Raw genomic sequence first — 16834 nt, 5'->3', positions numbered from 1 at the left:
AAGAAGAAGCACCTTCGCTAAAATTGCATGTTGTATCTCTCAAAAGACACCGTGATCATACCTTTCCCAGATTGTGTTTTCTCCATCAGAATTCAACTTAACAAAATCCAATGATGGGCATCATTATTTTTTTTATTCTGCGTCATTATTTTTGTTCTTTCTTTTTCCTGTGTTGTCAATTGCCTCATCAATGAGGATCAAATCCCATTATGTTATTTGTTGTTTTTATTATTGGCAGTCTATTGCTTTCACACTAAATTATATGAAAGAAGCATAAAGATATTAATCCAACCCCATGTTGAGAGGTCCAATAAGGCATTATAAATATTTGATTTTTTCTTTAGCATTCTAAAAACTTGAACACAGAGGTGAGCGAAGAGGGGAGAACAAATAGAAATTCACGTGTACTTCTTGTTAAAAGAAACATCTTTTACAAAAGTAGATGATCAGTGTCATGGTCCTTAAATATTCGTAATTCTATAACAAACGTGTGCCCTGTTAGGTTTTGGTAGAATACATCTAAAGCATCCTATCGGAGACTGCATTCTCCTCCTAATTCAAGTCACATGACTTCTTACAGAGTTATACAATTTATAAAAGTGGTAGCAGCATTACTTTTTCCCCATAACAAGTTCTCGTAGCTTAATTGCATTTGAAACTGCATAGCCACAATAGTCATTGTTGAAATATGCAAACACATCAACACCTTCTACAAGCTGCTGCTGAATCCAAGTGGCATGTTGCTGAAGTTGCTTCACATTGTAGCAATGCTTATAATTTTTTCCATGAAAACGAAGATAGATCCAGTCAGCAGTCAGGACCTAGTTTCATTGAAACGTTTTCAGTCATACTTTGTGAAAGAAAATTTCTAGAAGCAAAAACTCAAAATAATAAAAATTATATGATGATATTTGTCACGGATGCAGTATGCAACCAGACCTATGTTTCCTCAAGTGCGTGGATTTTAACATCTGAGTTCTATAATTCAAAACAAATACTACCTGTGGATGTACACAATTAATATCTTCGTGATCATGTATACAAAGTGAAGCATTATGGGCCCGAAGGAGATCATATATATCATCACAGAACCAACTTGTGTCCCTGAATTCAATTGCCCAACGATACTCTCTGGGAGCATATTTCAAGAAATCTCTAAGCCGCTCCACATTCACATTAAACTTAGGAGGAAGCTGAAACAACTAAAAATGTTATTTATCATGACATTCTGCAGAAGTACTATTTTCAGCTTTTCTAATATTATATGACTATATTGAGAAACATTGAATTAGCATTGCATGGTATAAGGCAATTCAATTGCGGAATAATTTGGATAACAATTCTTAATATAAAATCTATCGGAAAACTACAATGCATGGAACTAAGGAAAACCTGCACAAGAATTGGTCCAATAAGATCTTTCCCTAATCTGGCAGCACGATCAATGAAAAGAGAGATTGGCTGATATGGATCCTTCAAACGCTTCAGGTGGGTCCCAAATCTGAAATTCAATCCAAAAAGAAGAAGCGTTCCAAATATTATTTTACATAATCATATAAAAGTGAAGATTAGAACAAATCAAACAATAGAAACAAAATTGCTTATTATCTACAACTCGAAATAAAATATTTATTATGCCCTCCAAAACAAACTTGAAAACAGATTGTATCTAAATGAAGGTCCATGCATCTGTTCTCAGCCCATTGAGTTACAATGGTAAGAATTCTCACCACTGAAATAAACTGCAATTAAAATAGAGTATATTTTTTCAGACAACCAAAAAGACCTGCTGAACTTCAATGCATAGCAGAAGCCTGATGGAGCTTGATCACGCCAAGATTCAAATACTTCCTGTGAAGGTAGACGATAAAATGTGTTGTTTATCTCCACGGTGTCAAATATGCTTGTATAGTACTCAAACCATTTCTTCTGTGGCACTTCTTCTGGATAGACTACACCTTTCCAGTGTTTATAAATATAACCTGAAGTCCATATCTGAAACTTTCCTGAGCTCTTTCCTAAATGATTGAGAACTTGTTTAGCTGCAGCGATCTCTAGTTTCACTTCAGAAGTAGAAACAGCTTCTCCAACAGTTCCATCCTCATCTGTCATTACCGATGTACTCTGAAGAACTGAGAAAAGGAAAGCCCCTGATCAGTTAAAAATGTCAAATTTTCCATTCAACATAGAGAAACAAAAGTGATTGCATGGAGAGAAATGAAATCATGTCCAATGCATCTGCATAGGAATAGAAGCATGAACTCAACTTGGCAATGGTGAATTAAATATCCACAAGAAAAGAACTCTGATTTTTATAAATGCCATAGCATGCAATAACATGTCTCTAAGCTTGTCTATGAAATAGGGTAGGTTATACCTAAAATGATATAATGAACTGGGGTTTAAATTTATGTGTGTTAAGACTGATCCCACCTCCCATATCATCCTCTCTGAACTTTGCGGACTCAATCTTAATGAGACAATTCCCTTACGATGATCTCTTAAGTAAATGGCCAATCATTGCCCTCAATTTGGAACCAATGACCTTGCCAATTGGAGAATTTGGTTAGGATACCAAGTTGGACATCAATTAAAGGAAATCTCAGGACAATAAAATATCCTCAGGTTCATCTCTGAAGCACCAGATGATTGAAAAGAAGACTCCAGAGGTGCCTCACCATCTTTTGGGCAAGGGAGCATTCACAAATAAGGGATCTTCAGCTACCAAATGTGACTCTGCAATACATCTGAACTCAATATGTTAATATTATTACTGCTCGCTAGTAATCATGTGCACTAGGAAATTAGGAGATTTTATCTTCTGCAATACATTCATACGTAGTATATTTTTATTTATTCCTACATTTGATGCTCTTCATTTTCTGGAAAGGCATCCTTGTGGCCACTTACTAGATTCCTGTGCAGTTAAGGGGCAAGGCTAAGTTTTGTAAGAACCACCCGTGCCCTTTCAGCATAAGGGAAAAGAATATTTTCATGAAAGGTTTCGCTTTTCTTGTCAAAGTTAATTTAATAGTTTTCATAAAGATTTAGATTCATTGCTTCTTGAGGTAGAAACCCATATAATATGTTGGTTTTTCCAGGAAGAGGTCTTCATCATAACCCTAACATTAAACATTATTTAACATTTTTGTTCCCTAAAGAAATAGAAGATGAGTTTTTTTTTGAAAAAGGAAAATAATAAGATTAGCCATACAAACTGAAATAGCTGCATCAACCACAAAACATACATCTTCAAGCAACGAATCTATGCAACTTATGAGCAAATAACAGTTCAAACTTTTGGCTCCGACAGTACTAAAGATGCAAGAACGTGATTCAGCAAACCTGGGGAAAGAGTAAAATTTGAATCTATACATATCAGTGTTCCTATAACAATCTGAAAACCAGAAAGTTTTTGGTAATCAACTTTGGGATTGATACCTAATAATGAGGTGGAATCATAATAAATTAAATAATAATGAATAATAAGTGCAAAGGCAATTGTACAATTAATCTTGGAAAGAATTTCAAGAAAACATAAATATAATAGAGTGCACAGGAGTACAGACCAGATAATATAAATGTAATTATAATTATTTAGGAACTATAATCTCCATAAATGAGTATAGTAAATTATATACAGTTTAGCATAAATAAATGTATATTGTCCTAATTATGGACTAAGAAAGAATATGTAATAATAAACTTAAGGTACAAATTTGTGGATGGAATCCATGTACATCAATGTTGAGTAGGGGACTATGAAGCCAAACATAATAAGGGATTCACATAGGAACCTTTACATAGAATGGGGTAGCATTTGTGAAGGAATGGAGCCAAGTTATGTAATGGTCTTTTTACTGAGTAGGAACAAAACATGTAGGAATTTCATCTATTTTTCTCGGTTACAAGTGTTGGACATATAGCTGTGTAAGATATTGAAGTGACTTACTGGTGAACTTGACTCAAAAATCCAGACAGATATCACATTCACAGGTGACTGGTGTCCATTGTCATGACATGTAGTGATTAAACTAGTGGGAGATGCTAATCCTCAAGCTGCAAGAATCTGCTGCCCATTGATCCCACTACAAAAACATTAACAGAAAATGGTAATTGTTTTTATTGGTGTGGCTAGCATTCTGCATAAGTCATGTGACAGGAATCTGGATCTCTACTGCAAACATATATCTGGTTATTGTTTACAATATTACAATGTTTTATATGCATAAATTCAGAATGTCTAATGTGATGTCTTAGACCCTGTGTTATTGAGGGATGATGGTATCCTATACGACATTGTGAATGATTTCAATAAACTCAAGTCTTGAAAAATAGTAAATTAAGTTTCTGCTTTTCTTGAAAATGCAGTGTCTGACATCTCTGTGGAGTGCGGATCCTGTCTAGATTGTATTACTATTTCCCTTCTTGTCAGCACCATTCATAGAAGCTTCTTTTGATTCACCCTGACACATGTTTTAATGTGCTTTGCTAGTATCATTGTCATCAAATTGCCTTGAATTTGAATAGGACTGGGTTGTGTTAGCTATTTAACTAATGACAAAGTTGGCTCAGTAGCCATACTTGAGATCTAGCACTTCCTATGAGATATTACAGCATGAAATAGCATTTTATGGAATATTGGAAATATAATAAAATTTCAGCTTGTAGGATTATTGATCTCATTTTTTATTGATCATTGCATCTACCAGCTGGATGGCTTTGCATGATAATACCATTTAGCACTTGTCATTTCGATTATTTCATCCATAGTTCAAAATCCCGTTCTCTAATACCTATCGGCGAGGCAAAAAAAACTTTTCCCCGCAAATATCGGAGATAAATCGGTAACTTTTGGGGAAAATATCGAGAAGTTTTAAAATGACTTAATTTAATTTAAAATGCATTTTTTTGCAAAAATTCAATAAGGAGATGCATCTAGTGAGTCAGTAAATGAGTAAATAAACTAAACAAGCTGATCTAGATATTATACAAAGCAATACATAACAAAATCTCATCCTCATGTGGAATGTAGACGGCTGACAGCCATAGTTAAAGACTCTGAAGCATGAAGCAAACTAAAAATAGCAAATTGTCATTGTAAAAAGACAAACAAATACAAATGTCAAGTACAATATAAAATTAGTCTACATCTTCCTCTTCCCCTACACAATAGCTCTAGTGAAAACTATGGCAGTGGGAAGGGGTCTTGCCCTAGCATTCCACTGTGGTTGTGGCTGTAGTTGTGTTTCAATATCCATCCTAGATGTAGCTGGTGTTGGCGCTAGCAATGACTCCTCATCTTCTATATCCTCACTCTCAGTGTCCTAAGTGTCCTCACTCTCATTGCCCTTCTCTTGAATGTCATCCAATCTTGGTGAAAAACCACCTTCTTTTGAATCGGTATTTTCTTCAAATTCTCTTTAAATCCACTTCAAATTCACTTGCAATAAATCTACAAGGCTTCCAATGACTATTTCTCTCCACCAAACCCTTCTCCTCTCCTCCAAAGGCTGCCAGTTTTTTAAAATGGGTCACTCAATGATATCTCATTGGGTTGCTCGTGAGATTTTTTCAACTTCTTGGGAGAAGTATGCCACTTCTCAGCGATATATCGCCAACTTCTCGGCAAGAAGTTTCAAACTTCTTGGTTGAGATTTTGCTGCGAAAAACTTGTATTTTCTCGCCACTCCAAACTTCTCGCAAGAAGTTGATTTATCGGCCACTTATCGGCACTATTTTGAACTACGATTTCATCTATTGAACAGTTGGTCCTTTCATCCTTGCTAATGGCATTTCCAAGTTATGGGAGCCTGTAAAAGAATATTCGAGGTCTGTGAAGAGTAAGGCACAAGGCATAAAAGGTGGATTTTCTAACGATTACAAGATGCACCAAAAGTAAAATATATATTCATGATAGGACATTACGGTGCAGATGTACACTCTGAAATCTACTTGTAGAAAAATACTTTCCTTTTGATTGCACATTTGGAGTTGGATGACATGGCATGGTATGATGTATGAGATGCCCATTAAATTGTCCATGACAGGTGACAATGAAATATGTGATTGGGGATTCCATATAACGTGTGACCTTCATGAAGGAAAAGGACCTATCAATAAAATGGAGGCAGACATTTTATTTTGATCTTCATTAGAAATTTTGAAACACAGCAAGATATATCTTGTCATTTTATAAAAACGGCGTCCCTCATGGAAATCAAAGGGAAGGCTTGTAGGCATACCATGGTAAAAGAACAGAAATGAGGAAGCAAGGCCATGTAGGAGATATCTCACACATTGGTAGTAAGCATGCCAATGCAGTTCAACAAACCAAATACACAGGCATGTAGAACTTCACAGTAATCATGGAAAGAAAATCACAAAAACCCATGTAAATCCTTGGGAGAAAATTTACTAATGTCCAACGAAAGACCACAAAGAGTCTAGGAGACTACCAAGTACAACGAAAAGAAGGGGCCCAACCTGCAGCAAGGACACCAAACAGAGTCCAACTCCAAAGAACAAACAAAGGCAAAGAGAGAAACAGAGGAAAGACAAAACCCTACCGAACCCACTTAAGGGTTCTAAATCGTTGACGTTTTGGTAGCTTTAGTAGGATAAACTTGTGAGATCAAAGAGAAATTAAATATAATTACAATGATTCATATATATAATTAAGTTTTCCATTATACTAATCATATTGATGATTAGACATGTCTCTTCTCTTGGATTATTCCTCGTACAAATGAAGGGACATGTCTCTTCTCTTGGATTATTCCTCATAGAAATACAAGAGGACACTGCCATTTGGAAAACACATACCATATACCGGCAATGCTTAGTACATTTGCAATGATCCATGAAAATCAACATGGTATCAAAGCTAGGCTGCAAATTCAGTGAACAAAAATCAACAATAGAATAATACATAAATTGGAATAATGTCCAAGAAAAATAAAACAACAATTATCGCAAATAATCCTCTTGATTACTAACAAGGATTATTGAATAGGATAGAAGGGATTATCAATTAAAATGATTCCATCGTTATTGTGGGAAAGAATATAGAAAGAAGACAATATCATTTATTGCAAACGGATTAAGGAGAACAAGGAAATGGTTTAAAAAAATTCTAGAGCAGAGATAGTGAAGACATTGTTGACTCATCACAACGACTAGAGAGAAATGATAATGGTGACAATCATGGAGTTTTATATGGTAACAATCATATAAATATGATCAATATACATAATATTCTCAAGCCTACCTCTTTTATATCCGATAATGATTAGAAATTTAGTCGCACTGGAGAATAATATTTCCTTAAACTATAACCGCAAGAAGTAGCTTGGTAAAAGAGATCAAAACATACCAAATATACATATCCAAATCAGTAGTCACAGTTTTTATTAAATATGGACTTTGTGACTCCACTAAAGAAATAGTCATATAGAGTAGATCGAACAAGACTAACGTCATAGACAATATATAAGATTTCATTTGCGTATAAGGTCTTCAGTAAGCGGTGGGAGATCAATACACAATCCGGTCAATAAGATATTGAGATCAAACTAACATGTCATTAGCATACATTTTATAGGCAATCACTTCCAGAACATGCGACAAGTAGCCATCTAAACAATAGAGAAGACAAGCATCATTGTCTAAATATCGATAGAAGATTTTCCTTCCACCAACTCAAAAAACATAGCAAGGAAGTTATAGAAGGGTGGCATAACACTATTAAAGAAAATAAACAATAAAATGATTAAAAACCGACATACAAGGCTGCAAATTATAAAGGAATCTTGAAGGAATCAAATGAAGAGTTTATAATATATTGTTATACATATTATATAATAATATATTAAATAATATGTGAAGCAGTGATGATTAACCATAGAGACATGTCTCTTCATGAGACATGTCTCTTCCTCTCATATTTAATAGGCCTTCAAATTGTATTTGGAAAACAATCAATTACAATGGCAATGGTTAGTACATTTGCAGTGATCCTAGAAATTAACATGGTATCAAAGCCAACTACAAATGTATTAAACTATTCAAATACATATGATAAGAGCACCAATTTCAATTGACAACAAATAAACTGTAATGCGAATGGTACATAAATCTCTGTCATGTCATGGAACTTACATATAGTCTAACATCGGGCCATTGAAGATGGGCGATGAGTATGATTACTTGTTCAAGGAGTTACATGTGGGGGATTCTGGTATGGTAATGTCATCTCTTCTTCTTAGATTAATAGAAGGATTGAGAAAAGGATTGGAGATATATTAAACAATATAGGCACGTCCATCAAAAGACAGGGAGAGTTCACGTGGACAATCAGAAATGTGCATTTGAGTCCTTACATGTGGAGGATATGATATTTAAACGGGATTGTAGATCAACACTTTAAGGTCATACAATGAGGATGCGGTGAATGCCAACATCACATATCAAAAAGATATAAGGATCATCGATCAGAGGCATCGAATGACATTACTAGCTAATAGAAAGGAAGCGAGCAATATTTGATGGGAAGAATCAACATGGAAGTTTATACAGAAGTCTCATCAAAGTAAACTAAGGACAGAAAACATAGTCAAAGAAAGGCCACTAAAATGAATCAGAGGTTGTTCTGACAATACCCTTGTCCAACAGTGGTAGAATGTGTCAAGTTAGCCAACTAAGATTTCGTGACTACATATACTACTAGAGGAAGGTAGAATAACATGATATCACTCAGAATAGAAATAGGAAGGGGCTAACCATAGACTGCAAGAAAATTATTAGGAGATCGCCCATCATCATCTACAAGGAAACTTTCCATCATTAGACGTTCTACCACCTTCATAAATAGGTAGTGAACAGGAATAGAAAAATCATAACTGAAGGCGTAATCAATGATTATGTGCAGATAATATGGAAAGGATAATAGAAGAGTTTATAATGACATTGGATTTAATGCATTTAACAAAAGATGTGATGCATAATCATTATAAAGGCACGAAAGGAAGGGGAATATTATGAAGTCCGAAATATTATTCATCAACGTGGAAGGACTAGATCTCATGCATGATTCTAAGTCAACATCACCAAAGTGTGTTAATGTTATGTACTCCATACATGAACTCAGTCGATCCCCTTAATGTCATAATATTTCAATATATGTTTGAATGGTCAGGTATCAAACACAATGGATTTATCTCAAATCAACATGACCATTTATTATGGTCGAGACCTTGTAGATTATAATGTTTGATAACATCCTTGAGTGACGTTTAACATAAAATGATAAATCATTTACAATGTGGTGACAATATAGAGTAGAAGTACCCATTACATGGAAGGCAGAAACAAGGAAACTAAGGTGCGAATAGATTAGAAGATTGGTGTGAGCATAAGCAGATAAACCTGTCAGTGTCTACTAGGTCATGGTACATCATCTATAGAAAAGGACGTGAAAATAAATATAAGTAAAGGAACTACAAACCTCTCAGTCTGCAAGAAAGCCAGTTGAAGGTTAATTTGACAAGACCTGTGATAAGAGGCATCATACTATTCAACGGGATAATATACAATAACATTAAAGATAGAGATATGAAGTGAAATATAAATGGAAAGATTGGTGATGACTCGACAGATGTAACATACCAATTTTCCTAACCTAGTTTTAGTCTTGATTCAAACTTATTTCCTATTTCATTTCACATAACTATGATTTCCATCAACTATTTAAACTGAAAAATAAATAACAAATGTTCTTGTAATGAAATATCTAAAAAATACAAAAAGAGCTTTTATGTAATTGCATTCATTTAACTACTTCCAAATATTCAACTAAATTTTTTTAAAAAACTGATGTTCTTGAAATGAAGTATCTATCAAATTACAAATTAAGTTAATTGCGAACATTTAACTTCTTCTATTTTCAGTAATAGCTATTTGTAAAGTAAATGACTTTCATCTTGAAATGAAATAACTAAACATTTAGAAGTTTAAAGAACTTGCAATATAATTTGTGGAACTTCTTTCAAGCATTGGTGAGAGGAGAAGCATTGACCTAAGCTTAACCTCCCAACTGCAAACTATTACTTATCCCCACTTATTCTAATTTAATAGAACGGCCCTCCCTACCTCAGGATCGGGCTTGGGATGTTCATAAGTCTAGCCATCAGAGTATTCAAGTGGGTTGAAGTCCCAACAGTTATTCGCCAAAATAATTGAAGTGTCTGGATAATCAACAAAGATCACTTGTTCGGCAAATCTGCCTAATTCTACCCTGGCCAAGGATTTCAAAATGTGAGTCGACAAACCCGATCTCCACCACTCGGCTTGACAACATTCTTCATGAATGGAACATGCATGAGCTAATACATTATTTATCATGTTATTTATTTATTCTAATGTCATTCTCGTTTCACAGATTCTCTACACCTCCTCACCTTATTCAAGCCTCCAAGCCGGTGATTGCCAGGTGCTATCATTCTATAATTACAGTAGAACATCTTCACCTTCTTCACCATATCCTGGCATCATCACCCGGTGAATTCATTGGTGTTCTGCTTTGAGATATTCTATTCACCCTTATGAAATATGATTGGAAGTATTTGGATTTAAATATATTTATCAGACTACACAGCAAGGTTTCCATTATATGAAGCTGATTACAAATGCATATTTATCTATTTCTACCTATCATTCCTTGCATTCGAATGGAACTATCATGACATGGAATCGGTATTACATTCTCCTTGCTACTGTTGTTACATTATAAAAAAAGAAAATTGAGAACCAACGGAACTTAGAACATATAAACAAACTTGGTTTACTGTTCATCGAACTTGACAAATAAAGAGAGTAAAACAAGAAGCTACAGGTGCCTTACGTGACTTCTCTGAATGACTTTGAAATGCTTGCGCTTGGATAATTCCTTGAACTATGATCCACGGCTAGTGTGATATGAAAAGTTTAGGCAAATATAAAATCAAATTCTGATCTCTGCTACTTTGAGGTTTTGGCGGCAATGGGTTTGAAAGGCTGAATCGAAATAATTGAATGCATGATATGATTTTGGAAGTCTAAGAATATAAACAAAAGCCTAACTCTACGGCTTCCATCCGTTTCAAGAAACCATCCAAAACCATTTCAAGTCGACTTAAAGAATAAAAAGAAAGGAGGAGGAAAAGAAAGAAAGAAAGAAGATGAAAGGTTTTAAAAATTATAATTATTTTATTATTATTATATTTTCTCATCTATGCTTATGTGTACATAATGATAGGGTGGCATCATTGGATTATTAATTTATAATGTTATGGTGTCATCTTATTATTATTTACATATGATCATATTTGAGAATGTAAAATAATAATTAAATAATATTAATATTTGATAATTCCTTAAAGGTAAGAATTTATGTTTCTTTTACATTATTTATTATAATGTTCCACTTATAGCTCATGCGGTTCCACCATGAAATATGTTTTCAAGTCCTAGTAACCTTGCCAAGATAGTTTTAGGTCAAACCTGTTGATTTTGATGACTGAACTATTCGACCATCCCCTTCTGATGACCCCGTTTAGCAATGCTTCCCCTCTCTCTTCAATCTTCTTCTTGTAATCATTCAAAACAACATTCTCACCAAGACATCAATTCAAGATTTATAAATTGCTAATTCAAAATCATCAAGTGACTGTTAGGGATTTCATCAATGTCAGAATAACTAACTCTACATGTTCATCATATATATACAACGGCTATAATTAACTAACTTACTTTCACATGATCATGAATAAATCAATACAATGGATATAATTAACTCACTCACTTTCATATGATAGATAAATCAATACAACAACTCTAATTAACTAACTCAATTTCACATAATATGAAGAAATAAACAACGGTTATAATTAACTAACTCAATTTCACATGATATTGTTTCATTAAATCAACGGCTATGTTCAACTTAAAATTTAGGGCAAAAATTGAGATGTAACATACCCACCCCTTTAGATTTTTCATCGTCCTCGATGAAAATAATAACAAATTGTACTTAATCGGTTAAAATAAAAGAAATAAAGTATTTACTTTTCAACTTTAGAGAAAAGGTAGGGATATCTTTGAAAAATATCATGATAATCTTCCCAGGTGGCATTATCTTCCATATACTAGTCCCACTAGACCTTGCACTGTGTTACTTCTCGATTTCATAAGCATAGCTTACGTACCTCGAGTATTCTAAGCGGTTTTACCTCTACCACTCCTGGCTCTCGCACCTACAGTAATTTCCAATCAATCATATGCTCATGGTGGCTAATATACTTTTTAAAGTAAGACACATGGAAGATGTAATGCATCCTGGCAAGGGCTAGTAGTAAAGCAATCCTAGGTTAACAACCTCCAAAACTTCAAAGGGTCCTACATATCTTGGAGCTAACTTAGCATTCTTTCCAAACTTGATAGTACTTTTATGAAGTTTAACCCTTAGTAACACCTTGTCCCCTACTGAGAATTCTCTGGGTGTTCTTTTAGCATCATCATAACTCTTTTGTTTGTCGTTTGCTTCCTTCAATCACTGACGAATCTAAAGTACCTGTTCTTCCATTTCCTAAAGCATTTCAGGCCCGAGAATGACCCTGTCTTCCAATCAATTCCAACTTACTAGAGTTCTACATTTACGACCATACAAAGCCTCAAAAGGAGCCATTTTAATTGAAGACTGGTAAGAGTTATTATATGCAAATTCTAACAAAGGTAAATATGTTTCCCATTGATACTGTTGATCCATACAATATAATCTTAAGAGATCCTCTAATACTTGATTTACTCGTTCAGTCTGACCATCTGTCTCAGGATGATAGGCTGAACTAATATTCAATTTGGTGCCCAAAGCTGAAAATAATGTTTGCCAGAATCCAAAAGTTATCCTAGCCTCCCTATCTGAAATAATTTTCTCTGGAATCCCGTGTAACTTGAAAATTTCTTTTATGAACTTATGAGCAATTTCAGGTGCTCCATCAGATAAATTCCCTAGTATGAAATGAGCAACCTTAGTCAATCTGTCAACCATGACCAAGATAGTGTTGTGCCGATTTCGAGTCATAGGTAGCCCTTGTACAAAATCCATGGATATTACCTACCACTTCCACTTAGGTACCTCATTTGGATGCAACAAACCAGGTACCGATGTTCTGCCTTCACTCTCTGACATTCTAAACAACCTGCTACAAACTCAATTATTTCCCTTTTCATTCCCTTCCAGAAATATTAAGGTTTTATATCAAATAACATTTTCGTTACTCCTAGATGTCTTGAGTGTGGAGCTGAGTGATATTCACCTAAAATCAATCTTCGGAGTTCAGGGTCATTTGGCACATAGATTCTGTGGAGATATCTTAATAATCCATCTTCTTCTAAGCTAAAATCTAAATACTTGGGATCCTGCGGATCTCTAATAAGTGCCATGTTGATTTCCATATAAAACTCATCATGTTCCAAATGCAGTAAAATTTGGTCTCTCAATCTAAAATTTACCACAGTCATTGCCGAGATGTGTCTTCTCCGGCTTAAGGCTTCAGCCACCTTGTTTTCCTTTCCTTTAATGTAGCTTATGTCGAACTCATAATCTGCTAAAAATTCCAACCATCTCCTTTGTCTGGCATTAAGATTTTGTTGGGTGAAAATATATTTTAAACTTTGATGATCAGATCTAAGCTGAAAAGGTTTTCAATTAAAGTTTTCCAATTAAATAATATCTCCACATTTGCAAAGCATGTACTATTGCTGCTAATTCAAGATCATGGGGTGCATAATTTTGTTTGTAATTTTTTAGTTTCCTAGACTCATAAGCAATGACTTGTTCTTCTTGCATTAATACATCCCCTAAACCTTCACCTAATGCATCAGTGATAACTACAAACTGTTTTTGTGGATCGAGTACCCTCAAAATAGGTGCAGTAGTCAGTTTTCCTTTCAAAAACTCAAAAGTTGATTGACACTTTTCCATCCAGACAAATTTCTTTCCCTTCCTTTGGAGTGAAGTGATTGGATAGGCTATCCTCGAGAAATTTTTGACAAATTTTCTGTAGAATCTAGCTAATCCCATGAAGCTCCTGACTTCAGATACATTTCTAGGTATGGGCCACTCTTTAATTGCTTTAATCTTAGATGAATCTACTGCTATACCTTGTGCTGAAATAATATGCCCTAGGTACTGAATTTCCTTCTGGTAAAAAGCACACTTAGATAATTTCCCATATAACTTGTGTTCCCTTAGTCTTTGCAGAACTATCTCTAAGTGTTTCTAATGTTCTTCATTTTTGGAGTATATTAAGATGTCATCTATAAAGACCAATAGAAACTTGTCCAGACAATCCTGAAATATACTGTTCATTAAATTCATGAAAGCTGTCGAGGCATTAGTTAATCCGAATGGCAACACGATAAACTCATAATGTCCATATCTAGTTCTGAAGGAAATTTTATGTATATCTTCATCTTTAATTCACAATTGATGGTATCCTGACCATAAATCAATTTTTGAAAATACAGTTGCCCCCTTCATTTGGTCAAAAAGATCATCTATCCTTGGCAATAAGTACCGATTTTTTATGGTTACTTTATTAAGCATCCTGTAATCTATACATAGTCTCATGGTTCCATCCTTCTTTCTTACAAATAACACTGGGGCTCCCCATGGTGACAGACTTGGTCGAATCATTTTCTTATCCAACATATCCTGCAGTTGAATTTGTAACTCCATTAACTCTGTGGCGGTCATTCTATATGGGGCCCTGGACCGCTCCCGGTATCAAGTCTATGGTAAAATTAAATGCCCAAGAACGGGGTAATCCAAGAAGTTCCTCGACAAACACATCTTGATAATTCTTCAAATAGGGATATTTTTCTTTGAAGGATTCTTCTAATTTTTGTCTGATTTCTCCATCTTCATAAATGTAGTCATCCCCATATGTGGTTATTTTAGGCTCTCTTGTATATTCAATCTTAACTACGAAAATTTCACAACCTCTTCTCCCATATCTCTTAAGTTGCATTGCAGAAATCTGTTTTGGTTTGATTTCATATTTAATCCCTGAAATACTTGTGGATCTACCTTGATCATCCACACAGTTTACAATTTTGGCAAGACAATCTATCTTAGCCTTATGTTCACTAAGCCAATTAATTCCAATGATAATATCATATGACCTTAGCGGAGCTACATATAAGTTCAATTCTGTAGAGAAATTCGGAAAATCAACCTGAGCTTCAAACAGGCATTGCTCTACCTTAGCCCTTGACTAGTTTGCATACTCGACTGTCCATGGTTTTGCCATAAAACCAGATCTTTTCGGAAATCTACTTAACAACCTAGGTGATATAAAACATTCAGTTGCTCCAGTATCAATCAATATAGATACAGGGTTTCTATAAATCTTACCCGAGGTTTCAATGGGGCCTATCTGCTGCTCTGCTTGCCTATTATCCAAGGTTGCATGAATCCTTTGCTGAAAGACTTGCTGCTGCTACGACAAAGGTGGACATTGTGACTGGCTGAGGTTAGGGCACTGCTTCTTATAATGATTTCCTCCATAGATAAAACATCCTCCCAATGGTCCTTTCTTCTCATTATTTCTGTCGTTTTTGTTTACATAAAAATTAACTTTGATATCTCTTGTTCCACCGCTTTCAATTTCAAGTTTGTTATTCTTACAATCCTTAAATTGTTTTTTCGGCGGTCCAAAATCAGCACCTTCTGAATTCCAAATAGTCTTTCTTTTGTTGTCCCCGATGGAGTCATCCTTTCTAATCTTATGCTCTTGTTGAACAACCTCTTCCATGGTCCGAGGTGCAAGAACATCAACAGCTCCTCCTGTCCTATTATTCAGTCCCATGATAAACTTTCTCACATTCAGATTGGTGTCTTGTTGATAAGGTGGTACGTATTTAAGCAACCAAGTAAACTTCTCCCAATACTTATGCACTGAAAAATCTCCTTGTTTTAAGTTCTGGAAATCCAAGAGTTTCTGATCATAAAAGGTCTGAGGCAGCCATCGTTTCCAAAATATGCCCACGAATTTCTCCCAGGTGATATCAGTAGTTCTAATGTTTTGTTTGACCTTAGTGTTTCCCCACCAAGTTGCAGCTTCCCCGGTGAAATGATATATACCCCATACTGCCTTTGAGGTCTCAGAGAAGTTTCTAATCTCGAATATTGCTCCATTTCAATCAACCATGCTTCTGCTTCTTCTTCGGACTCAGAACCAAAAAACTTAGGTGGTTTTATTTTCTTTATGTCTGCTGATAAATCAGCCACTATTTGTTTTTCTTTTTCTTTTTTGATCGTTTGGGAGAGGGGGTTTCATTACATTTAGAGATTTCTGTCTCTGCTCTAAAAGTGGGTGTGGTTTGCACTTCTTTACGATTTTGCCCCATTTAGGCTGCAATTCCACTCATCCTCCTTTCCATGGTTTCTAGTTTTAATTGTGTTTCTTGCAAAATTTGGAGTAACAGTTCATTGGAGGATTGAGGGTTCTCACGTACTATATCTTGGTTTTTTGCATTTCCGTTATTCATTTTTATGTTTCAAGTTTCTCACCTGTTAATTTACAATTGTGTTATTTTGCGAAAAGAAGAATTTTACAAGCGAAAAGGCTATGTCACAGGATTCGGCGAACTTCATGCATGAAGTTCGAAATTTTCCGAATTTCAGCATAATCTAAAAAATTCGTTTAAATTCGTCCTCTAAATCGTACAGAACCATTGACCGGCTTTTCATTTTAATCGTTCCATAGTTTTAAAAAATAAAGTCCAGCTAGGG

General features: G+C 34.9%; 1 protein-coding gene across 5 annotated transcripts in view; it reads right to left on the bottom strand.

Annotated features, from left to right (window-relative positions):
* Positions 1-384: 384 nt before the first annotated feature.
* The window catches only part of LOC149572827 (uncharacterized), a 102082-nt gene continuing 85632 nt past the window's right edge, over positions 385-16834 (bottom strand). For 4 of the 5 annotated variants that reach the window (XM_089811997.1, XM_089811996.1, XM_089811992.1 and 1 more), the window contains 4 exons: positions 1787-2132; positions 1393-1501; positions 1002-1202; positions 385-821 (listed from right to left, as the gene is read on the bottom strand). In XM_089811997.1, coding sequence (XP_089668123.1) covers positions 612-821; positions 1002-1202; positions 1393-1501; positions 1787-2112 — 846 coding nt within the window. In that variant the 5' untranslated portion in view covers positions 2113-2132 and the 3' untranslated portion in view covers positions 385-611. The remainder of the gene's footprint in view (positions 822-1001; positions 1203-1392; positions 1502-1786; positions 2133-16834) is intronic. The other variant, XM_089811993.1, reaches the window with a different exon arrangement.

Source organism: Cupressus sempervirens, chromosome 2 (assembly GCF_028749045.1).
Source record: "Cupressus sempervirens isolate cs-2001-9-10 chromosome 2, ASM2874904v1, whole genome shotgun sequence".
Taxonomy (NCBI): domain Eukaryota; kingdom Viridiplantae; phylum Streptophyta; class Pinopsida; order Cupressales; family Cupressaceae; genus Cupressus; species Cupressus sempervirens.
This window is presented reverse-complemented; position numbering and strand designations above follow the sequence as displayed.